The 26,549-nt window shown below is 49.8% G+C and overlaps 1 protein-coding gene across 5 annotated transcripts in view; it reads left to right on the top strand.

Moving 5' to 3' along the window:
- Positions 1-26,549, top strand: part of Zfp423 (zinc finger protein 423) — a 298,489-nt gene that overhangs the window by 93,280 nt on the left and 178,660 nt on the right. For all 5 annotated transcript variants that reach the window (XM_087595328.1, NM_001393718.1, XM_087595327.1 and 2 more), the window contains exon 3: positions 5,917-6,117. In XM_087595328.1, coding sequence (XP_087451454.1) covers positions 5,917-6,117 — 201 coding nt within the window. The remainder of the gene's footprint in view (positions 1-5,916; positions 6,118-26,549) is intronic.

Consider the following 26,549-nt stretch of genomic DNA (forward strand, 5'->3'; position numbering starts at 1 on the left):
CTGGGCAAGCACAGCTCTTTCCATCCAGCACCTCTCCTCAGGTATCAATCCCCACCCTCCCACCCCCATACTCACTCCTTTAATGCAGTGGTTAGTTGGGGATATGAAAGCCAGAGCTGTCTTTTCTGGGGGTCCTCCTAATGTAGTTTGCTTCTCTGTCCAAAACTTGGGGTTGCCATGGTATCTAGGCATCAAGTTACTGTGTTAAGGAAGCTTTGGGCAGAGGACCCCAGATTCCCCTGCTGGCTCATGTTCTTCTACCTTTGACAAACTGTTGCTCCCTCCCTGACACTTCTTGGGGTTTGTGGTGCTTACTTCAGAGACTGTGGTCCTCCCTCACACTGTCACCCTGAGGGCTGTGGCTTGGTGGGGTAAAGGAACTACCTTCCTACTGAGAAGCAGGATGTGTCATGGCCTCTGTTACCAGAGACCTCCAGTCCACATCTCTGGGCTCAGGGGTTGTGTTTCATAGGGTGGAGTGGCATGGTGGGGTGTGTTCAAGAAGCTGGTGTCTAGTGGGACAGGGAAGGCTCTCAGTACAGACAGGGTGGATGCTTTGAGAGCAGCAATATTTGAGTTCGTCAGCTTAAAAGATGACATCGTTGTGTGATCCCACTTGATACCATGGGCTGAACAGTGCTGTGACATCCTCGGTTTTGTAGATGGAGACTTGGTTCTTCGAAACCAATTCGTTTTTTCCACGCGCTCAGCACGTACTGAGTGCCCATCACGTGCTGTTTGTGCCAAAGGCTGGGGGATGGTAGTGAGCAGAAGTAGCGCTTCCACAGCCTTGCCCATAGCCACGCCCACAGCCTTGCCCATAGCCACGCCCACAGCCTTGCCCATAGCCACGCCCACAGCCTGGGCATAGCCACGCCCACAGCCACATGCTGTGGCTATGCCCTGTTGTTACTATCTGTCAAGGCACCCAGGCTCAGTGCTTTAGAGTGACTAACAATTGTCATTTCTCCCTATTCTGTAGACTCACTGGGCTTTGGTGGGAGGTTCTCTCGGTGTTCCTTGAGGCACAGCTGTGTGGTGGCCAGAGCTACAGCTATCAGAATTGTCAGGTTGGAACTCTGAATCCCCATGGCTGGTGGTTGGTACTAGAGGTTGGGAGTTAAGCGAAGCTGTGCTAACCTTGGCTTCTCATTGTCTGGCAGCTTCGTTCCCAGTGGGCGTATCCCAGGAGACCTACTGGGAAACCCCAAGCTCCTCCTCCTAGCCTCAGAGTCTCTGCACATCATTCCATTGCACTCTCTTGGTTAGAGGCCAGCCTGAGTGGGGCGTGGAGGGGAAGTAGGTCCTTCCTGATGGGCGCAGGGTCAAGGGCTTACTGTAGAGGGACAGGTGGAATGAGAACTATTTTGGTGTCTCGAGAAAACGCAGGCTGCCATGGTGAATGAGAGAAAAAGCAAATTGGTCCACGTGAGCATTTTCTGTACCAAGTGCTCTCATAGCAAGGGGCAGGGTGGGCAGGGGGCCTGGGTCTGTGCAGGGAGTTTATGTTAGGTGGGTGAGAGGGACGGACATCTTCGGCTGTGAGGGAGCAGAAAGTATTAGGTCCTGGGTAGAAGCGGCTGGATAGTTCATGGAACCTTCAAGGCCTATGTGGCCATTCAGGCCCTCTAGATGGCTTGGATGGTATGTATGCATTCCCCCATACTTGGCTGGTTGATTCTTGTCTCTGTTGTGAGTGGACAGTGTGGTGGCCCCACCTCTTCCCTTCTGGCCTTGACTAACCTATAGAACGCCATTTTCATTGCCTAGAATGGGGACATGGTGACAACTGCTCGTAGCACTCCCCAGCTGGCTGTGCTTGCATGGTCCTGGGCATCCCACAAAGTTTCAGTCAATGCCAGCCTCTGTCTTTTTTTTTTTTTTTTTTTTTTTTTTTTTTTGGTTCTTTTTTTCGGAGCTGGGGATCGAACCCAGGGCCTTGCGCTTCCTAGGCAAGCGCTCTACCACTGAGCTAAATCCCCAACCCCCGCCAGCCTCTGTCTTGATGGCTTCCTGGGCCAAACCTGAGCTGTCTGTGGTGGATCGTGGGAAGTAGAGGCAGGTGTCGATTTGGGTTTCGAAGACAGCGTTTTCTGGCTCATTTGGTTTCCTGTCCAATGCATGCGGCCACAAGGGAGTAGCTTCATGCAAAGTCCTTGTAGCTTGGGTTTCCTCTTCAGGGCTTCAGCTGCTGTTGATGGCATCTGGGAGAACCTAAGTGGACCAGAAGAGAAAAGAGCTGGTTAACAACTCTGCCCTCACAGATCCAGAGGCCTCGGCAGAGGAGAAACCAGCAGGTTGTCTTTTCCCAGCTTGCTGAGTGCTGTGTCTGATCTCTGGGTGGCTGGAGGGGCCTATGGGTCAGCTGTGGTTGGAGCCAAGAGGCTACTGTACTGGAAACAGGGGTGGCACTTGGTAGGGACTTGGATATGCCCAGACCTCTACCTTGTGTGCTTGTTCCAGCCATGTGCAGTCTCAGAGTGGAGACCAGGAGGCTGGTCAGGACCGTAATGGGGCAGGCAGGACAATCCCTGACTAGATAAACTGGGTTGGAGGACTAGGGAAGGCTAGTCATCTGATCCCAAGGGCTTGTTGTGCCGCTGACTCTGGTGGACCCAGGAGAGAGAGAGACTGGAGATTGCTCCAGGGAGAATGGTGACCTTGGACCTCTGAGAGCTGATGTATCAACAGATGAGCAGTACAGTTTCCATTTCTTGTATAGCTTGGGGTGATTCTGGGGAGCCTCTGTTTTCTTCTCTTACAAGAAGAAAAGACGAACTGAAGAGATGGCTCAGTGGTTAGGAGCACTGACTGCTTTTCCAGAGGTCCTGAGTTCAATTCCCAGCAACCACAGGGTGGCTCACAACCATCTGTAATGGGATCCGATGCCCTCTTCTGGCATGCAGGTGTATATGCAGACAGAACACAAATATATAAAATTAATAAATCTTTAAAAAGCATACAAACAAACAAAAGAAAAGAGAACTTTTATTCTTTCTCCCCTTCTAGTGCAATTCTGGTGCAGCTAAATAGGAAAGTCGGGTTCTTTCTTTTCTTCCTCCTCTTCTTCCTCTCCTTTTCTTCCCTCCTTCTTTCCTCCCCTTCTTTTATTGTTGTTGTTGTTGTTTGAGACAGAGTCTCTCTGTCTAGCCCTGGATATCCTGGAACTTGCTTTGTAGACCAGGCTGGCCTCAAAATCAGAGATCTGCCTGCCTCCGCCTCCTGAGTGCTGGGATTAAAGATGTGGGCCACCACTACAGCCCAGCAAGAGTCCTTTCTTGGAAGGGGACTCTATAGGGTCTGTCGTACCCAGGGTCAGAGGGTTCTTTTTTTGTTTCAGAGTCCTTGGGTGCTGAGACTTAACGGAAAGTCTCTTTCTCAGAACTTGGACTGTCTGGAAGTCTTCTCTCAGCTTTACTTTCCCCGAAGGTCAGGCTAGAAGAGCTTTTCACCCTGGGAGGCTGGATCTGTGAGGTCTGGGCCTTCATCTGCCCGGGCTGGCTTGTGCTTCTGCCCCTTAGCCTCCTTCTTTCTCTTGCCCCTTTCTGCACAGCCACCCTGCCTTCCCATTAGCAGCCAGACGTAGAGGAGGTGACAGTTTCTTAAGACAGCTTTATACTCTTGGACGCCTTTATGGGTTTTTGCCTTATAAAAACTGAGGGTTGACATTCTGATTTATGTACTCCCAAGTCAACAGGATGTACCAGATTTAAAGAGATCAAACGCAGTGTAGTGTCTGTGGTTCCAATTGTGGATTCGCTGAGCTATTACAGCTAGAATTGCCAAGTAAATATGGCCAAAAAAAAAAAATAACAAGGGGGTAATTTTTAAATATGCCTATTAAACCGTGTGTTAAGTAAAGTAGCAAAAAGGCTTGGTGGGGAGTGTAACTTACTATCTAGAGAGTTGGTGTAGCAGATAATGCAGGAATCATGGCTCTTTTGAATCCTCCTCGACTGAAGGTTTTTCTTTGCTTTTGTTTTTAAATTAAGGAACGAGATGGTAAACTAGAGTTTCAGAGAGCCGTGCTGGCCTGCGTGAGTACACTGCGTGGTGATGATGATTTCAGAGGCTCCAAATGATGCTTTATTTCTTCGCTTTCTGTTTCTTACATCGCCGTTGCTGCTGTGGCTTGGATGCCCTGAGATAAATATGCTTTTAATGGGATTTCTGTATTGCCGGGAGTTGGCTTGTTCTGGTAATAAAAGAACCTAAAAATTGTACATCCCTTAATTGGTAAGGAGAGAGATGTTTTGATGGGCCACGAATGGAGGCATTGATTTTTACTGCCTCTGCCGTGAGCCCTACACCCTTCCCTACCATGGGAGGCGGCAGCTGGCTCTCCAATGAGCTGATTTGTGTCCCCAGGTTCTTGAGGCTGGGCTTTGGAAATGTGTGTTCTTTGCGGACAGGAGAAATAGAGCCCTTATAGCATCATCTGTTTCTAAATTGAAATATTTATGGGTCTGTGCTCTGCACCTCAAATTGAATGGGTTTCTTAGCTTCGGGTCTCTCTGATGCTTTGGTGACTGACCCTGGGGAGTGTAAAGGTTGTCTGCCAAGTCTTTTTTGGTGACAGTTATGTGCAGGCATACATGCACATACACATGCATGCAGTTTTTGTGTGCATATATACATTTGCACAAATACATTGATGCATGGCAGTGGCCTTTTTCTCGGACCTTCGATCAGAGCTGCCAGTTTCTGACCCATGTTTTAGGACAATTGTGTGTAGAAAGGGACAGCCTGCACTTTGGTTCTCCAACCCACGGATCTCTGTATTTTAACCGGCATGCTTAATCAAGCTGCTGACAGTTATGAGGGTTACAAACACGTGTAGTATGTTTACTGTTATTTTTCCTTTTCTTTCTGCGTGTTGCTTTTCAACTCTTGTTAAGGGCTAAGATTTAGGCTCTTCTCTGCTCCCACAGATGTGGTAGAAAGAGGTGAGAGAATGGAGGTGCTGAGATGTTACCCCTCTTCTGGGTATGGGAAGGCCCTACTTTGAAATGGGACTCACGGAGCTGTCCCTGCCTGCAAGACGCTGCAGCAATGACCTTAGCTCCTTTATCATGCTCTGGGGTGTGAAGCTGTGAAATGGGGCTGTGCACTCAGAATCGAGCATTTGCCGAGCTAGGGCGAAGTCCAGAGCAGTCGTTAATCTTACAGAAACCACTACCAACGTCCAAGCCTGGTGTTTACTGTCTAGGTGGCTCCCTGGTCACCAGGAAGGGCTGGATCTGTTCAGGCTTTCTGTTGTCTTTGCTTTGTTTTGCCCAGTCAGGGCTTCAGTCTGCCCACATTGGCCGAGTATTCATTAGGTCGCTTTGTTCGGCCTTGAACTGGGAATTTTCCTACCTCGGCCTCTCTAATGCTGAGAATTGCTGGCATGTGCCACCATGGCTAACTCCATTCAAATTTTGGATTTAACCATCCTGGGCCCGTCAGCTTCCTGCCCTTTCTTTTTTCCAGAGATAGGACATTGGCGGGGACCTGGGAGATGTGTTGTACAGTTGAGAGGAGGACTTCAGGGGGGAGACTGGGTGTGCTGGGTGTCTCTGTGGGGCTACAGGGAGGTATGTCTTCGAACTGGATTTTTAGGAAACACGCTAAAGCGTTCTCACTTCCCCGAGGGGGGTCAGAACCCCCAGCAGTCATGCAAAGAGGGAAGATGACAGAAAGTCCTCCTAGAAGATTTGCGCCACAAATTAAAGAATCTAGTTGAGACTTACTGCACCACATGTTACGATCCCCCCACACCCCCCCCAATATATTAATATACAGAGAGGTGTTGAGAATAATGGACCCCAGGAGGTAGAGTAATTAAATGTATCATAATAAATACTGGGTGATTCTTTTAAACCCCTTTCCCGAGACCCCGTCGGCTGATGTGGACTGTATTCTTCCTGTTGGCAGGAGGCCTAGAAGGAGAGTCAGAGTGTGATCGGAAAACCAGCCGTGCGCTGGAAGACAGGAACAGCGTGACAAGTCAAGAGGAGAGAAACGAGGACGATGAAGATGTGGAAGATGAGTCAATTTACACCTGCGATCACTGTCAGCAGGACTTCGAGTCTCTGGCAGACCTGACGGACCACCGGGCCCACCGCTGTCCTGGAGGTAATGCTAAATAGCGCCGGGATTCTGACAGGTGGTTACACAGATAATTGGACATAGCAACAGCTTGAAGCCTCAAGTGAGATTAAAGAATTAATAATGTAATTTTACAGTTAATGTCATTTTATTGTGGTGTCTTGGGTACCCTGTATCCTCTTTTAAATAAAATTAAAAATAAAAGCCACCGCTTCCTGGCAGGCAGAAATTAGGTAGAGGTACCCTGTCCCTGCCTTACACGGTATACGGGCTGTAAGTGGGTGAGTCCGTACCCCAGATTCATAGAAAGCCTTTTGGAAGCCTAGCAATTAAGAGGTTGTTAGTGCGAAGTTAAGCAGCTTAAGTGTGGAAAGCCATGCGAAGCAGTGAACTGTGAGGAAGGGCTTGTGGCGGGATGGGAAATTTTAGAGATCAAGGGAAAAACGTGTGCGATGGAGACCCAGGTCTACCTCTGGGCTTGGTGCACTCCTCGTGAGTAAGAGAAATGCCAGGGGTAAAGCATCCAACACTTTGGAGGGTGTGCAGGGACATGGTGTCCTGAGGAGTCACTTAAGTCTCAGCAGAGTACTTGCTCTCTCTCTGTCTCTGGTAGGTAGGGAGCTGGGAACACGTGCTGTGCCAGCCACACATGCATTTCTTTTCACAACCCTGCATTTCATCATGGTCATTGGTCAAATCCTTTGGATGCTAGTTATGGGAAAGTGGCCTCTAAATCTCAAGTCCGTTTTCTAAAGCCCTGGAGACTGTCACGCACTCGGGGTCAAATTTACTGACAGGAGGCAGCTTGAACTCAAAACCCTTGCTTGCCCTGTTCCTAAAGGCCCTTGGGTGTGGTTGGGCCTCTGTTGAGAAGCATTTCCCATCTCAGCAGATCCCTGGGAAGGGGCCCCAGCCATTGCATGCATCTCTTTCCTTCAGCTCTTAGCATCAATTTGAATCTCATGCCTGTCTACCATGCTTTTAACGATGCTAGTGTTTCCGAGTGGAGAAGAAGTCACGAGGCTCTGGAGCAGAGGCGGGGAGAGGCAGGCACGGGAGCTCAGGTCTCTGTACAAATAAGAATCAGCAGCTAACTGCTTCAGCTAGTGGCCTCCAGCAGGCTGAACTCTGCAGCAGTCTGTTTGCAGGGTGCCCAGCGTTGGTATTGATGTTTGTGGTACCTACCATAGCCCGGCCTACTTCCTAACAGGACCTCACTAACGACCTCCATTGGGATGTGATATGTGATATCTCGGAACATCCCCAAAACCTGGAGCATTGGAAGGGAGCTAGAGTGTGAGTAGTGTCCTCGCTTAATAGCATCCCGGAGACATTCATTTTCACCTCAGCTGAGTGCTTCCATAGCATGGATGAGACACATGCAGGACTCTTCCTAGGACTCAGGATCACTGAAAATTGTTTGGGCCTTGCCCCCAAGCCCTTCCCTACTGGGGTGTGCCACACACTCCAGTTGCTTCCTGCCTTGCGGTCTGTTGTGTGTGGGGTACGTCGCCTTTCATTCTGAGGTACTCTGGTGTCCTGGCTCTTCACTTCAGCAGTTCGATTTTGTGTGTGCGTTGGGCTTTAGCAGAAAGATGTCACGGGGAATTTGGTTTCTGCTTTTGTATTAAAAATGATGTAAAAAAAAAAATGCAGTAGCAGTAGCCAGGTGGTAGTGGCATGGGTCTTTGATACCAGCACTCAGGAGCCAGAGGCAGGCAGATCTCTGAGTTTGAGGCCAGCCCGGTCCACAGAGTGAGTTCCAGGACAGTCAGGGCTACACAGAGAAACCCTGTCTCAAAAACACCAACCAATGACCGATAAGCAAACAAGACACAGTAGCTCAGTTTCCTTGGGTGGGCTCACCGTCGATCAACTGCTAGGTGTCACCAGCCTCCTCCCCACTGGACGCTGTACAGAAGGTGACGCTGGTTTGTCCACTCTGGGGAAAGACATTCCAGAGAAGTCCACACTAGTGAGTCTGGCAGCTCCAGGGTTCTGTTGGGTGAGAATCCTGTCAGAAGGATAGCCTTATGCTTGGTGTTATCTGAAACAACAACAACAAATGACGACGACGACGACTACAATAGCTCCTTAGTGTGTAGTTGATTCTCCCTCTTGGTACTTCACACAGAACACATACATGTCAATTGTAGGGATTTCTCCCCACCAGCAGCCAGCCTGCTGAGCGGTGGACTCTGATCTAATCCAGCCGTGACACTGCCCATTAGGGACAGCCTTGGATGCTCTGGGTCGAGGGCTCAGTTCTGGCACTGTTCTTGCACTTTTTTTTTTTTTTTTTTTTTTTGGTTCTTTTTTTTGGAGCTGGGGACGGAACCCAGGGCCTTGCGCTTCCTAGGTAAGCGCTCTACCACTGAGCTAAATCCCCAACCCCTGTTCTTGCACTTTCAATAGGAATCACAAGCCTTCACCGTGCCCTGTGTATCTAACCAAGAAATTAAACCAGGTTCCTTCCCTGCGCTGGAGTCGAACCATTTGGCAGAGTGGCTCAGAGAACTCAAGGAAGCCCTTCCTATAAATACCAGCTTGCTCTGAATGCTGTTCTGGAGAATGCAAGCACATTTGCTGTGGGGTGAGGTGTAGGGAAGGAGCTCGGAGCTTCCTGCCCTTTGCTCACCACCCTCCTGGGGTTTCATGGTGGTTCATTGTCCCATCAGCCTGCTTAGGTTATTGGCTGTCGGCCATTGGGGTACCCTCTAGCCTCTCCCCTTCCTGGGAATGTAATACGTATCAGAGGCTGTCAGATGTGACACTTGCCCAGGGCCAGGGCAATACCACCTGTTTCCCCTGATGTCCACCCCTCAAGAATGGAAGTTTTGTTCTTTGTAGAAGCTATAGCTGCTGAGATGTAGAGAAAGGGGAGCCCATCTATGAAGCTGGTATGGCACGGGTAGAGGACTCTTGTGGGTGCTTTCATGGGCAGTGGTTGTTTTAAAATTCACATATGTGTGGCACTCAGCACTCAGGAGGCAGAATCAGATGGATCTCTGTGAGTTCAAGGCCAGCCTGGACAACCAGGGCTCTGTTATACTCTGTCTTCAAAACAAATGTTCGTATCTCTCTCTCTCTCTCTCTCTCTCTCTCTCTCTCTCTCTCTCTCTCTCTGTGCATGTGTGTGTGTATGTGTGTGTGTGTATATGTGTGTGGTATGTGTGTGTATATGTGTGTGAGTATGTGTGTGTATATGTGTGCATGTGCGTGTGTACACATGAAGGCCAGTGTTCAACCTGGATTGTTATTTCTCATCTACTCCTTTTTTTTTTTTTTTAATGGCAGGGTCTTTCATTGGTACCTGATTTTTGTTGTTCAGGCTATGGTAGCTAGATAGCCAACGAGTGCCACAGATCTACCTGCCCCTGCCTTCTGAGCTCAGGGATCACAAGACTTCCTGGAGTTTTCATAGCAAGCACTTGAGCCACTGAGCTGCTGCCCCAGGGTGAGAGCTGGGTAGCGTTGAGTGTAGTTGACTTAAATTTGCCTTGGCAGTGGGGCCTGTGTTAGTCAGGTTGTCTTTGCTGTGACCAAGCATCAGAGAAACACACGTTGAATGAGGAAGGGTTTATTTTGGTTCCCAGTTTCAGAGAGTTCAGTCCTTGGTCATCTGGCTTTGTTGTTTCTGGACCATGATGAGACATGGGCGTGGCAGGGGAAGCCTGTTCCTCTCTTGGCAGCCAGAGAGAAGGCGGGGGGAATGTTTGGAAGAAAAGAGGAAGGAGAGAAAATGTATATACTGGGCATGGTATATCTTTTCAGGGCATCTCCTCCAGTGATTCACGTCCCAGAATTAACCCTGCCCCTCAATAATTCTATTATATAACCAATCCATCAGTTAGGTCAGAGTCCTCATAAGCACTTCCACAAACCCTATTAGCTGGCAACCCAGACCCCAGCACATGAGTCTTCGTGGGACATCTGTGATCCATAACAGGTCCACTGGACTCTTCTATCTGAAGCATCCAGGAGGAGAGGTGAAGGGGGCGGTGCTTGGCTTCATCAGCATGGGAGGGAGAAGTTGTAGGGATGGGAGTTATCCCAGGTGAAGGGGCAGTCAGAGAAGGGGAGCTTTCTGTGTAAAGGTGACAATGAGAGCCTTGAGGATGACCCTATCTGGCCCCTAGGCCTCCCCTGAGGAATCCTCATATCTGGTCAGTGCCTCAGAAGGTGTCATTGTTTCTTGGCAGGAGTGGCCATATTTGGCCCATCTGTTTGTTGAAGCATGAACTTAAAAGAAAGTTCTGTCCCCCTTGCCCCTAATACACATTAGGGCATGTGTGCATTTCTAGGCTGTGAGAAGACTAAGACAACTGACGTTCTCTGTTCGCTTTAACACCCCTTGTCTTTGCTTCTCTCCAGCCCCTGGCCAAGGGGTAGCAGATGTCTCTTTCCGTGCTTGGGGTTATAAGTGTACACCAAGAATCAACAGTATTGCCTGTTTAGCCTTTACCTTTTTTCTGGGTAGATTCTCATGTCACTGTGCAGTCCTTTTGGAGTGGGGTGAGAGACAGGGATTCTTGCTCTCGCATAGCAGTGTTCAAGGGGAGGAAACTCAGGTGTCTGAGACAGCGTCTACATCCGGTAAACAGGAGGAGTCTCTACAGTGTTGACTTGGCAGTTTACTGTGCTGCGTGGGCACCCCGTTAGGAGATGCCATGCATTTGACGGCCCTTTGAATTGCAGCGTATGGAAAATCCCCACTAATTCAGGCTCTGCTGTCTTAAATAACATTGGAACAGGAAGAGGTCTGAAATTCACCCAAGCGCTGTTTGTGATGATGTTCTGGCCATGAAAATGCTAGGAGTGGTTGTGGCAGGGAGCTGGGGCACTCCGGTGACTTCAGAAAGTGTCTCTGGGCACTGCCTGGGGCTCTGTAGAAGCAGGTTCCATTTGGCCAGGGGCAGCTTCCGATGGTCATGTGCCATTGAAGCTGATCACTGTGGACCGTTCGTCTAGATTCGGATGGAATCTTTGATCATTGCCGGGCACCGATGCTACCTTGTGAGGCCCGTCTGTGATTTCCGCTGACCGTTGCTTCAGCCTAATTGAATGAGGCTGCCCTCCCGAGGATGCTGGGTGCTCTATCGATGCCATTGTAACATTTTAAAGCTGATTTTCCCAGTGATTCTTCTGATACTGCCCAAAGCTGGCTGTCAATCCACCCTGCAACAATACCGATTCCCAAGCTGAGCTACTGATGGCTTGTAGGGGTAGTGGCCTCTTTGCTAAAGGGACAGCTGGAATACCTGGCTTTTCATTACTGGGAAGGGTAGGCAGGTGCAGTCTCTGTAGAAAGACCATGGGGTCTAATATGAGGCCGTAGTGACATGCGCCATGCAATAGACAAAGCCTGTAGGACTGGTGCCGACCTGAGCCTGATTTCTTCTCTTGCGCTGCTGTCCTCTCCTCTCTGACTTTGTTCAGGCTACATGATAGCTAAAGAGAGGCAGGATTGAGGCCCATCATGCCCCTGGTGCATGAAAAATAAGCAAATACTTCTTCCTGTATCCCATAGTATGGACCGCTGTCTCCTACCACTGCACACATACTTACTTACTGCATGCAGCTCTTACTGCATGCAGGGCCCTTTGAGACTGCCTGAAATGTACCCTCTGCCACCTCCCCTGGTTGTTCTCTCTGTAACCATATGCCCGTGGCTCACGAGGACAAGAGCCACATTGGTTGTGTTCCGTTGTATTTTTAGTCCAGCACCTGGCAGACAGAGGTACTTAACATACGATGGCTGAATGAATGAATGCTCCCCATGTAGTCTCCACACCGATCCCAGCAAGAGGCAGCGGTTTTCCCATTCACTCCCAGTTTATGCACTGGGTAACTGAGGCTCAGAGTTGAAGGAGAATAATAAATTTTGAAAGAAAAGGAGACTGGTGAGGTCTGACTTGTTTGTGGCAAGAACATATGCTGGGGAGTGTGTAGAGCTCCGAATCCAGCTGTAGACACAGCTTTCCTAAAGACCCAACCACAAAAACACAAGTGGAGAATCTGTTTAAAAAGCTGTGTTCTTGGGTTATTGTTGCCTCTTCTTGGGGACCCAGGGCTGTTCCCAGCCCCTCTGAAAGGCCAGCCATTCTTTTCTGCTGAAGGTGAGATATGGCCAAAGCAGAAGCCAAGGGGAAAGTTAATTAGGCCCTGGTTTGTTCAGTTGTAGCCAGAGTGACCTGTGGGTCCCAATTACAGGTCTGGGGCTGCACAAAAACTGGCACCTCTGTTGGCCTCGTTCCTGTCCGCCGCCGGCCAGGGCTCAACTTTGTGTGCCAGCTTAGGCCTCTTTCTTGCCCTAACAGCACTGGGGTCCCTCCCTGCCTTAACGGCTTGGGGCATCCTACATGCTGGCTCCATTTGGGTAACACAGAGAAGAGTTGGAGCTGGCCACTGGGCAGTGTGCTGCCAAGCACACAGGTCTGGGCTGTGACTTTCTTCCAACTGCGAGGAAACGACACCAAGCAGCACAGAAGGCCTTGGGGGCTTGAGCTCTGTCTCTCACATTAGGGGCTTTCCTGAGCACAGATAGCACCTGGTTAAAGAACAGAGCAAGGAGTGATGATGTTAAAGACCAAATGTATAGAAGCCAGAGACAGGAACCTACTGAGATGGTATACATATGTACAGGGGACTGGGGACAAACAGACAAGGCTGACACTGAAGGGCACAAGAAAGAAAGGAAGGAAGGAGGGAAGGAAGGAAGGAAGGAAGGAAGGAAGGAAGGAAGGAAGAGGCAGGTCATTGATTGGAGAAGTTCAGTTGGAGTGGAGTGGCTTTGTTCAGCCACGGACAAATTACAGTTCCTGAAATCAGGGGGTGAAGCACAGGCAGGAAAGAGTGCTCAGAGAAAGGAGTGTAGCAGGGATGGTACCCAAGTCAGCTTGGGCTGGAGCCTCTGGGTTCTAAGTGTCCAGGGACAGAACAGGAGGCTGGAGACAAGCCCAGAGTATGTCCAAACATGGCTGGAAACCTAAGGCACAAAGATACATGGATTGCCCAAGAACCAGGGCTAGGATTAGCAGGGGCGGCAAAGGCTATCCTGAAGTAAAAGGGAACTGGACTTCTCTTATTCCTCAGGCCAAAGCAAATCACATGGGGATCAGAGTTCTAAATAGAAAAGGAAAACTTAAAAATACTCAAAGAAAACACAGGGAGAGTTAAGAAATCAATTTAATAGGGCCAGAGTGAGTGGGGCCTCTCTAACTATAACCCCAGACCTAGAAGCCATAAAACAGGAGATAGAAACATTGAACTGCATAAAAAACAAAACAACAACACTGCTTCACAGCTGCCACAGTAAATCAAGCGAGACGCGTTATCACGGCGAAGGATGCCTTCCTCAGTGTGTAAGGAGCTTCTATAAGCAAGGAGTCAGTAAATCAGCAGAAGACCAGGCAGGGCCTGGGCGGAGCCACAGCCGACCCACTGGAGATGGCAGCGCTGCCGAAGGCCAGTGCCCGCTCTGATTGGCTGATGCCACTCTGGTGGTTAGATATTCTGAATATCTCCCATGTGCAAAGGATAGAAATGGAACCAGAAAAAGAAATACTAGTGGGATCTTAGACATTTAAAAAGATTCAGAGCTCCGTTTATAATAAGAAAACTATATATTTAAGCCACAGGGACATGTGGTTTTTTTTAACCTACCAGATTGGCAAAGATCAGAAAAGCTTGCCAACCCACCTTGTTCCTGATGTTCTTTGGTGCTCAGGCTTGGATCTTGTTCTCTTTTCGGTTCTTAAGGTCGCCGTTGCCTGTGTCCAGAGCACACAGTTTAAATGCTTGCTGATCTTGCCACAGGGGGTGCTATGTAGCTTCTAAAGGGTAAAGGGGTGCTTGTGGCAAGATGAACATGGAGACACCTATGTTAAGGTGCTTTGCATTCTGGGTAGCCACCACAGATGTTGTATGCACTGTGCCTGGGTATGGTAGGTTTTCGATTACGGTGACCTGCAAGGGAAGGTTTGAAATGAACAAAATGTCCATCTTCGTCTCGCAAATGGTACTTAGCTTGTACCGTGCGTGACTGGAGGGCTTTCTGGGATACCTGGGACGCAGACTGTGAGAGAAGATGTACAGCGCATCCTCCCCTCAGCCCAACTGTCAGTTGTTCATCGAGTGTCTCTTTACAGCTGCCTAACAAATCCAGTACTATAGAAGGAGGGCTCCACTGGGCCATGGGAAATCTGCATACTGTATTGGGCTAGTGGATCTTGAGAGGCTTCTGTGGACAGAGAGGTTCTTAATCCCTTCCCAGCTGGCCATCCTGGCAACCTTTATTGTGCTTTAGTATCACCGAGCTTGCATTGGTGGCCCAGGGTGCAATGGTCGCACAGTGGAGGCCTTCTGAAAACACCGGCTAGGCTTGGCCTAAATGAGCAGGGCCGAGATGATTCTGGGGAGTGCAGTGGGCCAGGTCCCTCCTTAATGGTTGGGTCTTGCCTTCTCTCATGAAGCCTCAAAGCTTCTGTTGGCTTCCTGTGCTTGGTTTCAGCTAGACCACGAGGTCCAGACCTAACCTGGACTGGCACTAGGCTAGTCGCACATGGAACCCGACGAGGTCTGAGTCTAGCTTTCTCTTATGTGTTGCAGTTTGGAAATTTCCATAAGGCAAGCAAAGATGTTGTACGTACAGTGCACGCACGTGAGCGCCTTTATGTGTATTTAAGTGCTCATGGGTGTCTAGTTGGAAGGAATGCATAATCTAGCTGGAAGGCGAAGTTATAGCATTAACCTGTTCACATAGTAGCCTGGCACATAGTAGGTCTCCAGGTAATGTACTTTGGAGACTTAACCCAAATGACAAGCAGATCAGACTCACTAGCCCAGGAAACCAAGAAGTAAGGCTGGCTTCACACCTTGTCAGAGGATACCACCCCAAGTTTTTCTCCATATAAGCGTCAGTCAAGGTGTCCTCAGCACCTACATTGACGACCCTCCCCACTCAGCATCGTAGTGGAGCATGTGGCTTCTTTATAATGGCCAGGGTTGACGTCCTAAGGTTGATACCCAGTGGAACAGCCAAGACCAGGAGTCACTCACCCCTGATCTTCACTCTTGCAGGACAGACAGACACACATTGCTGTGCCATGGGCATTAACTTGGTTTAGTGTAGGAAGTCAGCAGCTCCATCTTGTGGGATAGGAGTTGAGGAGGCAGAGGTCAGGCACCATGGGCATCCTTTTCCAGAGGTGAGAATTCAATGTCACCAAGTATAAAAGACTGAAAGCCCATTCCTGCTCCAGGTGGTGGGGTACCTGTCAGGGTGACTTACTTTGCTTTGCAAATCATCCCTAAAGCCGATTTGGACATTTTTTCGATGGCAGAATCCTTTTAGCCTTAGCATCAACCCATTTGGGCCTGCAGGACTATTCATTCAGAAACAACCAGATCTGATTTGGGCCTAACTGGTAGTAAGGCAAGACTGGTCCGGGGTGATGGTCCAAGGGAGGTGCTCACTTGACCAGAGATTGGGATATCGGATAATTGCCATGGCAGCTTCTGTGTGGCCAGGAGACCGAGAGCTTTACCCGATACCATGGACACTTGCACATTCCTGGCATCAGGCTCATAGTGCCTGAGATCTTCAGGTCTTTTGCCACACAGAGCCTGTGGGGCTCCCACTCTTGTAGAGTTTTCCTTTCGTACCACCCAGTCTTACCACCAAGGAGGCTCTTAAATGGAACTTGGAGCCAGTCAGCCCTCGGCCCCTGTGGTATTGGGGAAGTGTTCAAGGCCAGTATGAGCAGTGTGGAGCAAAGAACAGAGCAGAAAGTTTAGCAGACCCAGGCCGCATCCAAGAATACGCAACAGACAGCATCCCCTTTGCTCCCATGCTGCCGGAAGACAGAGAAGGGAGGCCTCAATCATGGCTGCAAATTAAGAAGTGGACATTAAGGGTTGGGGATTTAGCTCAGTGGTAGAGTGCTTTCCTAGCAAGCTCAAGGCCCTGGGTTCAGTCCCCAGCTCCGGGAAAAAAAAAAAAAAGAAGTGGACATTACTTGGTGGTCAGGGTCAGCAAGCTAAGCCCAATCTTGCTTCTGTCAAGTAGGGCAATCTTCCAAAATAAGGGGACTGTGGTGAAGGCTGCTGGACCCAGTCTTCCTGTATGTCCTGCTTGTGGTGAGTCGTAGGCTATTGGCTCAGGCCATGTCAAATTGTCCCAGAGGGCGTGAGGTGCTGCTGGCGTAGGAAACCGGGACAGATGTCGGCAGCTGGCAACAGCTCAAAGGGAGAAAGAACCTCTCTTTGACCTAAAGCAGCAGTGAAGATTCCAGACCGGGTGCTGCGAGCTCCGGGAGGAGTTAGAATATGGCTGTAGCTGGGGGTGTAGCTCAGTGGTGGGTGCTGACCTAGCAAGCTCGAGGTTTGGTTACCAGCACCATAGCTGGAGGAGAGGAAAAGCTGAAGTAGCTCATTGCTCTACTGTTAACTCCTGGGTAAGGTAGAACCCGTGTCAAAGCCATGTACCGGTGACAAGAAGGAGCAGGGCTAGAACCGCTGACCTTAGTATTCCAAGGGACAGAGTCAGAGTCAATTCTGAAAGCCACAAGGACCATGTCTCGGAAAGAGAAACTACTTCCTGGTTGGTGATAGTCTTTGCAAGCCCGGCGTCAGAAATGGCAGAGGTAGATGGTGGGGAGTAGGTAGCGACTCAGGAATGGGTACTTGTTTATTTGATTTTTTTTCCCTCCTCTCCAGATTGTTCCAAACTTTGATTGGCATCCTTGAAATGACACCCTAACACAACAAAATAAAGAACATCCCAAACAAAATGAAAAACCAACCAAATTTATTTCCCTCCTGCTGGGGCATGCGGTTCAAGGCGAGTAGCCAGCAGGGGGTTCGTGCGCAGTGTGATTCCACCTTTCCTGGGCTCCGCAGCCTCTGAGCATAGACGAGAATCCTTGTACTGAGAAGGGACAGGCTGAGGAGGCAGGGCTCAGGGTAGAAAAGAACAAGGCCATTTGAAGCATAGCCCGGGCACCGGCCTAAATAAAACCGGATTCTTGGTAGAAGTATTTGGCAGTGTGTCCATGCTCCAGGCTCCGGCTCAGGAGAACATACGGAGATTATAAAATGTGTCCCTTTGTGTTAAACAGTCTTAGTGTGGAGCTGACTGGCTGGAATCTTCTGCCTTTGGAAATGACATCACAGCTCTGGGACACTGGGGGAAAGAGAATGTGGAGAGTCTAGGCCAGCGGGGAGGCAAAGGGTGGCCTTGAGGAATGCACGTAGCGGCTTGTCCCTTCACCCTGCCACCCTATGTGTGTGTGGAAAGTTTGGGTCTCTCCAAGAGATTTCCTGAATCTTTTGGCACCAGCAAGTGTTAAGGTAACAAACACAGACCAGCCTAGGACCTATTGAAGGCCACCCAGGGTCTGGGTAGTGCATGGGAGAAGGGAAGCTGTCTCAGGTGAGATGTTGCCATGGTCACCTAGCCTCATCCTAGGCATGGTTCCCGGTGGTTTTCAGAGCTGTTCAGACCTGACTGTTCTCCCCTGTACTGTATCTACCCTGATGACCTCTTGCCTCTCCCTTCCAACTGTGTCTCCATGTAAGAGTTAGTATGCTCTGTACTGTTAGGGACCCTGTACCATCTTTCTCTGCTACCCGGAGGCTCTTCCCATGTGGTCTCCCCTTCACGTCCTTCTAGGTGTTGTGTTTCTTTGAAGTTTGCCTCTTTCTCTCCCTCCCGGTAGTTGTTATTAGACATTGCTAATTAGATTTTCTTTCCTCTGGGTTCTTGTCTCTGTCCTTTTCATCTGCGTCTTCCTCTGACCTCACCGAAGAGCCTTAGGCGCTTGGGAAACATTTACTGGATGACCTCTTAGATGTTGCTTGAATGGTATTGGATTGGTCCGTTCATCACTGGGTACCTGGAAGGCCTACCCTGGGCAGGTAGCTAGATGTCTCCTCTGGCCTGCAGGGGTTTTTTGATCCTCAGGCTCTACCACTCATGGTGCTCATCTCTCTCTCTTTCTCTCTGCCTGTCCCAGATACTTTCCTTACAGCCTTACCAGGGAACAGGGGCCATGGGAAGGCATAGAGCATACGCCAGTGCTCCAGGGTATAGATGTGTTGTGCGCGGTGTAAGGCCAGCTTTCCCTATATCCTATACTCCGCGCCAGGCCATAGCTAGGTGTCAGGAGCACGATAGTGACCAAAGAAATGCATTGGTAGCCCTGGCAGGGAGTCCAATGATGGAAATAAACGTGTCAGAGCAGAATGCTAGCCCAGGGTGCCTCTGCTCGAGAGTAAGAATACTCTGCAGAAGGCATAAAGTCGCCATGCTCCTAGATGTGGGGCATGGTGTGCTAGCTTGGAGGTAGGCCACAAGCAGAATGAATACTGTGGTTGCATCTGTGGGGTTTCTACCCCTCCCCTCTTTATCAAACTACTGGGCTAGTTTGGTTGTTTGAGAGAACACTTCGGAGCTATAGAGGTCATAGAGTCCCGGCTGCAGAACCTCGTGTTGTGGTTGGGATGAGTCATTGAAAAGTCTGTGGAAGGTTTTGTGTTGGCCCCTAGGCGATCCATTCTGCTGCTTTCTAGTTAGCTTTCCTTTCCTTCTGGGTATGGTGCACAAGTTACATGAATATGTAAGTGTGAATGCACGTGCACATACGTGTACGCGCATGTAGAGGTCAGAGGTTGATGTTGAGCGTCTTTCTAGATTGCTCTCCAACTTGTTATGGGAGATTGAGTCTCTCACTGAACCTGGAACCCACTGTTTTCAGTAGGCTGGTTCCCCGGCCTGTGAGCATCCAGGACTTGTCTGTTTCTGTGCACTCAGGCACTGGAGTTACAGATGTGTGCCCAGACCCTGGAGTTACAGATGTGTGCCCTGGTGCTGGAGTTACAGATGTGTGCCCAGGCACTGGAGTTACAGATGTGTGCCCAGGCACTGGAGTTACAGATGTGTGCCCTGGTGCTGGAGTTACAGATGTGTGCCCAGACCCTGGAGTTACAGATGTGTGCCCAGGCACTGGAGTTACAGATGTGTGCCCTGGTGCTGGAGTTACAGATGTGTGCCCAGGCACTGGAGTTACAGATGTGTGCCCAGGCACTGGAGTTACAGATGTGTGCCCTGGTGCTGGAGTTACAGATGTGTGCCCAGGCACTGGAGTTACAGATGTGTGCCCAGGCACTGGAGTTACAGATGTGTGCCCAGGCGCTGGAGTTACAGATGTGTGCCCAGACCCTGGAGTTACAGATGTGTGCCCAGACCCTGGAGTTACAGATGTGTGCCCTGGTGCTGGAGTTACAGATGTGTGCCCAGACCCTGGAGTTACAGATGTGTGCCCAGACCCTGGAGTTACAGATGTGTGCCCAGGCACTGGAGTTACAGATGTGTGCCCAGGCACTGGAGTTACAGATGCGTGCTTGCTGGCCCAGCCTCTCCATGGGTGCTAGGGATCCGACTATGGTACTCATGTTTGCACGGAAACACTTCACTCACTAAGACCTGAGCTCTCTCACGAGTAGCTCTTCATCACGTCATCACAGGTGGGATTAAAGAACTGTGGACATGTTGATGAAGGAAAGGTTCAAAGGATACCCTTGGCAAGGTCCCCACGGAAAGCAGATGGTACACTCAAACCAGAACACGAGAAGCACTTAATAAGGAGCCTGTTCACAGAACTGAGAATGAGGGTTTCGCATCTTCAGAAGCCAGTGAGCCAGCGTTGACTGCTGGAAGAGCGAGGCAGCAGGGAGGGATGCTGTCCGGAGAACTGCCGCAAGGAGGACCCAAGGAGAACCAGCTTTATCTGCCTCACCCGCACTCCCACCTGCCACCTACAGATGGGCTGGATGAAGGTACAGTATGAGTGACTCTCAGGAGGTACATAGCTAGATATCTCATGTTGGTCACCAGCCCCCGGTTCTAGAAGTTTCTTGTGCTGATATGTGTCGGCAGCGGGAGCTGTGCTGTCTCTTGGGGCTTGCCCGGTTGTGAGTGTTAGCTTTCTGTGGTGCATTCCTTGGGATTCCTTTGGAATTCCTGAGTGTCTGGGATCTGATTCTGTACCGAGCTGGCCACAGATCCCCGGGCTAGCATCACACACTGTTCAGATGGAAGGTGTAGGCCCTGACAGGTGCAGTTGTTCACATTGAAGCTGGAGCTGCCAACGCTTTGTCCGCATAAATGGAGCTGTGAATAGGCCATCATCCCAATGAAGTCCTCTGCTTGCCTAGTTACTGCAGGAACTGGCACACTGGCCTTAACCAGCCTAGACCAATGTGATTTCAGCTGTGGCTTCTTGGAGACAATGGCAGCAAAAAAATCAAGGAGAAGCTGGAAGGCGGAAGATGCGTCAGCACGGCCCCCCTCATTCACTGTGTATTCCTACCACCCACTGTTTCCATCCGCTGACCAAGCCACTCCTAGGATCCCAGAGGATAAGGCAAGGGAACCTGTGCTCCAAGCTATTCTTGTCTGTGCACAGGGCAAGGTGACATGGCTGCTGCAGGCCAAGGTTCAGCTGGGCCTAGCACACAGCTGGATATGAGGTGTGGTTAGAAGCGCGAGTCTGAGGAGGTCCCTTGTGAGCTGTGCACTCAAGGAGGCATTGTGACTCTTCATTCTACTTCTTGTAGAGCGCACTGAGGTCAGAGAAGTAACATTTAGGAGACAGCCGGTGGCCCCCAAGAGCCCTGAGGGTGAGGACATTGGGACCGCTTGCTTCTTCAAATCAAATTCCCCTTTGTTTCTTTTTTCCAGTAACTGGCTAGAACTTCTCTCCTCACCTGAGCATGCCAGGCGCCCATGACTCATGTGCTAATGCTATGTCACCAGTGTCTCGGCACCTCTAGAGAGGAAGGACCATTGGTCCTTACTTTTTTTTTTTTTAAGATTTATTTATTTTATGTTTGTGAGTACACCGTAGCTGTCTTCAGACACACCAAAAGAGGGCATCAGATCCCATTACAGATGGTTGTGAGCCACCATGTGGTTGCTGGGAATTGAACTCAGGACCTCTGGAAGAGCAGTCAGTGCTCTTAACCACTGAGCCATCTCTCGGCACCTCTGAGTGAGCTCTTCAGTTCTTCTTTATTTAAAAAAAAAACAAAACTGTAAACATCATTAAACAATCTAGCAACACACAAACGCCTCCTGTAAGCAGCGTTTCCAAGATTCCAGATAAGGTCCCAGTCCTGTTCCCAGCCCTCAGGCTAACTGCTGCGCTGTTTTTGGCTAGCCTATCTCTCGACCTGTAAATTTACATAAAACCAAATGTGTTCATGGGTATCCTTGAACGTTTCCCAAGTCAAAGTACATCTTCCAAGTCAAGGCTTGTGGCTTAATATATAGGGGTTTCCTCCTCCCTTTTCAGCAGCACGCACAATTGTATGGTGCTCCAACCATCCACAGTGTCCCACATCCCACAGAAAAAGATAGTGCACCCGCATCCATCGAAATGGGGCCATATTGATTCTTTGATTAAAGGATAAACGGCGCTGTAATGGATCTATGGTTCCACAGACCGCTTCTTTTACTCAGCACTGTGCCTCAGAGAGTTTCCCGAGTGGCTCTAGAGAGCTCCCCAACCTTTCTTAGCTACAGCATGGCCCTGCCTCATGTGGTACACCATGGCCTGTGCAAGTCCCCCGTTGCTGGGCAAGACTCTTTCCAAGGGTTTGCTGTAGCAAAGGTTCGTTATGCATGCGTCCCCAGGAGCAGTGTTTTCATGGCTGATGGAGAAAGACAGTTGTTGGTTGGTCTTTGTTCTGTTCCCTTCTATTCACCAGCACTGTTCTAGCCCATCGGAGTTCTCCCCACTGCTACTAACCCATCCCTTTGCATCCTGTCTTCATCCCCTCTGTCTACCTCGTCCCATCCATTTTACCACCACCCATCTCTTCCCACAATTGTAACCCCAGTGTTCACTTGGTAACGGACCTTGGGCCTAACTCACTTTCATAGTTGGAGGCTATAAAGGGTAGTCAACCTTCCATGCCCCCACAGTGGCTTCTCATTTAGCTGGAAGAGTCGGATCTAAGCTGTACAACACCTACAGGGGTAGTGTGGGACAGGGACCTTCCCCAGCTGAGTCCCTTATTCTGAATTCCTGCTGGCTTTGCTGTCGTGGCCCCTGGTGTTTGCCCACCAGGGGGAAGAGACCCACTTGGAAATCCCTACTGCAGCTGACTGCTCTACCTGGACACAGGGAGTGTGAGACTGGAGGAGGCGGGGAAGAAGGAACCTTCCCTGCCAGCACTTCCAGAAATTCCCCTCAGACTTTTTCTTTAAGGTTTATTTACTTTATGCATTTGAGCACACTGTAGCTGTCTTCAAACACACTAGAAGAAGGCATCAGACCCCATTACAGATGGCTGTGAGCCACCATGCGGTTGCTGGGAATTGAACTCGGGACCTCTGGAAGAGCAGTTAAGTGTTCTTAATCGCTGAGCCATCTCTCCAGCCCTCAGACTTTCAAGTACTTGTTGCATCTTACTTGGGGTCTGGTGATCGTGAAGGTTCTAAGTTGGCAGTCCTGGGTTGTTTGTGCAAGAGTCTGCCTTTCATGAGAGCTCTCTCACGTGAGCTCTCTCTTGGGTGCAGGAGCTGTGGGCCCATTGACCACACTTTCAGTGATAAAGACTGAAGGTGATAAGCAGACTGGAGCCTGGGAAAGCTTGGGAGGGGGCTGAATTTCCCGGACACACCTGGCCACTCATTTCTTCAGATCTGTGCAGCTGTCCTTGGTGCTTTGCCTTACTGCCCTGCAGCAGTCACATCTGGGGAGAGAGCGTTGCCAGTGGTTTCCAGCTAGAGCTTCCTGCTATAGTGTAGCAGTTAGAGTGGTTTACATCAGAGGTAAAAGGCACCGTTCTTTCCTTGGCAGGACATGCGGCACCCTTGACCTTGCCCACCAGATGCCAACAACATCTCCATCCATTATGGTGGCTATGACAAAGTGCCTGGGACTGGGTAATATGCCAGCAATAGAAAGAAATGTATCGCTCATCGCTCGTGGGGTGGGCAGTCCAAGGTCAAGGTGCTAGCAGATTCCATATCTGGTGAGGACCCGTGCCTTGTAGATGACATCATCTATGTCTTCTCACGTGGTGGAAGAGCCTGCAAGCTTTCTTGGGTTTTTCTTAGATGGTTCGAATCCCATCGTGGGGGCGGGGCAGTGATAACCTAATCACCCAGCAGAATTACCTGCTTCATGTCTCGACCCTCAGTGCAAGGTTAGCTTTAACAGCAGATGTAAACATACAGACCATGGTAGTGGCACTCAAAAAAAAAAAAAAAATGTCCACGGAGGGCATTGGTGCACTTGGTTGTGAGCCAGATCTGACCTTGGGAGGGGGCCAGAGGTGGACGCCACACTCGGTGTGCAGTGGCATCTTATGTCCTTGCTTCTCAGAGGCTCTAGTTTGTGTCTCTGCTGTGTCCATCTTGGACCTGCCTGGCACTGAGGCCATCTTCACCTCAGGACCTCTGTGGAGATGCACCACAGGGAGTAGCAGTGTGTACCATGCACGTCTGCTTCCTCAGCATCCCTCACACCCACAGGGTCTACTCCTCAAAAAACAGGTGCTGAGCTTTTGGAATTTAATTTATTTTATTCTGTTGCTGTCGTCGTCTTTAAGGTGGCCTCATGCTTCACTGCCTGACTGAACTCTGTATCCAAGAAAGACCTTGCACTGCTGATCTTCCTGCCTTCCCCGGCCAAGTGCTGGGTTTACAGGGAAGGCCCAATTTTGTGCCATTTGTTGATGCTGGGAATTGAACCCTGGGGCTTTGTGTATGTTAGAACAACATTATCAACTGATCCACACCTAGCTCTATATATTCTCTCCCTCTCTCCCTTTCTCTCTCTCTCTCTCTCTCTCTCCCTCCCTCCCTCCCTCCCTCCCTCCCTCTCTCTCCCACCCCCCTCTTTCTTACATAGGACCTCATTCCATAACCCAGGCTGTTCTGGAAACATTACATAAATGAGACTGACCTGACCTTGAACTCATGACAACCCTCTTGCTTCAGTATCAGCATTCGGGTCTGTTGCTTCTAGGCTGATCAGCTAGAAAGTAAGACCTGTTATAATAATGCTTAAGTCTCAAGAGGCAGCACATAGTAGGTGTCTTGTATATGCTTGCTAAAAAAAGCTACTTAAATCTACCAGGGGAACACCAGAAGTCCAGGATTACAGCCGGCTAGGGCTGCTTTGGCTTTGAAGAGCATGCTTGCACCGTGACCTTTGGCCTGTTGGTTCATGTGGTGCGTCGTCTTCTCATTCCCTCAACAAATGTTTACTGAGCACCTGCAATGTGCAGGGTCCTTAATGAAGCGAGAGTTGTCCTCATTTGTAGAGCCGGTGGGGTATGCAGGAGTAGATATTAATTGAAACCGCTTACACACAGTGGGGAAATCATGGCTGCCCTAAGTGCTTCTGGGAAAGGTACAGCCACGGTGGTGCTAAAGCTCCAAGCAAGCTCTCAATGTTGGGTCTGGGTGGTGTGCGGGCAGTGAAAGAAGGCGGCCAGTGTGCCCACCCACCCCTCAGAAACAGGGAGTGCCCAGGGTACCAGCCAGGCACCTTCACATGAGAGGTTTTTTTTGGGGGAGGTTAATTTAGGATTGATGTTATTATTATCATTTAGCAAGATTGGGGTTTGAACTTAAGTTCTCAGGCAAGAGTTCTACCTCTGAGCTGCAGCTCAAGCGACAATTTAATGTTATTTAAAAAAAATGGATAGATAGGTAAATAAATGAACAAATAAAAACAAGCCAGATTTCTTCATTTTACATATTAAATTTATTTATGTATTATATTTTATGTAAGATATTACATGTATTATGTAATATGTATAAATGAAATGTTTTCCCCACATAGAGTTGGGCCTCTGAGGGCTTCCTTCCTGCGTCAGAGGTGAGTAGCAGTGGAGGAGAGCCATGGACTGGAGAATGGAGGGCTAGACTGGCAAGGTGGGGGTGGGGCATGAAGAGCTGGGGCTAGGGTAGCAGGAGAGGCACCTGGGAGCCCTGAGGGCAGAGGGTGGGGTCAGGCTGAAGGTCTTTGGGGACCAGGTGGTAGGAGACCTTTAATGGCATGGGACAAAGCTGAGATTTTATCTCAAGACTAGTGGGATGCCACTGGAAGGGGCGGGTGAGAGGTGACATGGGTATGTCTTTGGAAGGTCTCTAACTGCAGTGGAGAATTTAGGGGTACCCTCCTGGGTATCTGTTGATGGCTTTTTCTTTCAGAGCTCTTGGGCTTCACTTGAGATGTGTGGCTGAAGAAGCTACTGTGTTGTTGGTGCCGTTGGCCGCCATTCTAGGTCCATCTCTAGACTCCCCATGTTTCGAGGCTGGGCAGACCTAGCCCCCCTAAGCTGGGGGAGGTACTTCAGGTGTTGGTTATATTTTCTTATCACCGTAAATCTCACCGAATTGACCTATTTTTCTTCTATCTGCTTTTGCATATTTTATGAACGGATGATAAAGCGTGTGACAACTGGGTCATTTATTTTAATTTTCTTTTGTCACCTGGACTCTTCCGTTTGGTGGCAGCTGTCCTGTCAGTGGCTAGAAGCTCTTCCAGGTGGTGGGTGGCCCTGGGCCCAATCTGCACCTGACTCTGTTAGAATCGATGGGCAGGGACAGAGGCAGCGATGCCCTGGCCCCCATAAAGCAATGGTCCCTTAGAATATGGGACCAGATTCTGCCTAAGCGTTGGGCTAGCCTGGCCAGACAGCTGTAACAGCACTGGTTCAGTGCTGAGAACTTGGAGGTCCTGTCCATCTAGAACGGCACCTCATTGTTAGATGGAGGCCAGTACTTCTCAGGTGGGCAATGATCTCGCGTTGTTGACCATGGTGGTGGGCCAGCGCCTATGACACCATAGCTTATCCTCAATGGCCATTGTGGTTGTATTGCCTCTAGTTGCAGCCTATGCTCTCTACCTTGCCTCTGTCTTCTGTGTTTCCTTGGCATGGCTTCCTGCCTGGGGCACCACCCTAGTCTGCTTTTCTAGCAAAGCCAGGCTCCTGCTTTGGTTATTCTGCAAAACCTCTCAGCTCTTCTTCTCCAGGGTTCCCCAGAATCCTACACCTTTCCCTCTCTTATGTACACTGTAGCACTTTACATGTGGCAGTGATCTACTAAAGACAGGCAGAAGTAAGGGCAGCCATGTTGTGGAGCTCGGATGGTCATGCTTCCCTGTCGTGTTCTTCTGTCGCTTGCAGTGTGATTCCTGCAGACTGTGACCTTCCACGACCTTGGATATCCTCTTGGCAACCCCTCTTTTATAGTGCGTGCAGGTGTGCATCACGGTCCCGTGTAGTTTCCTCCCTATGACACCCTGGTTCCATGCTGTGACAGTGTGTGAGCCTTGGACTTTGGTGCTTTATTGGCCCAGGGTCTTGCATCTGCCTGGAGGGTTTATGGGATGTGATGTGCAATGAAGGAGGTTGCTTCTAACCTCATCTTG

Source organism: Rattus norvegicus, chromosome 19, assembly GCF_021556685.1.
Source record: "Rattus norvegicus strain SHRSP/BbbUtx chromosome 19, alternate assembly SHRSP_T2T, whole genome shotgun sequence".
Classification (NCBI taxonomy): domain Eukaryota; kingdom Metazoa; phylum Chordata; class Mammalia; order Rodentia; family Muridae; genus Rattus; species Rattus norvegicus.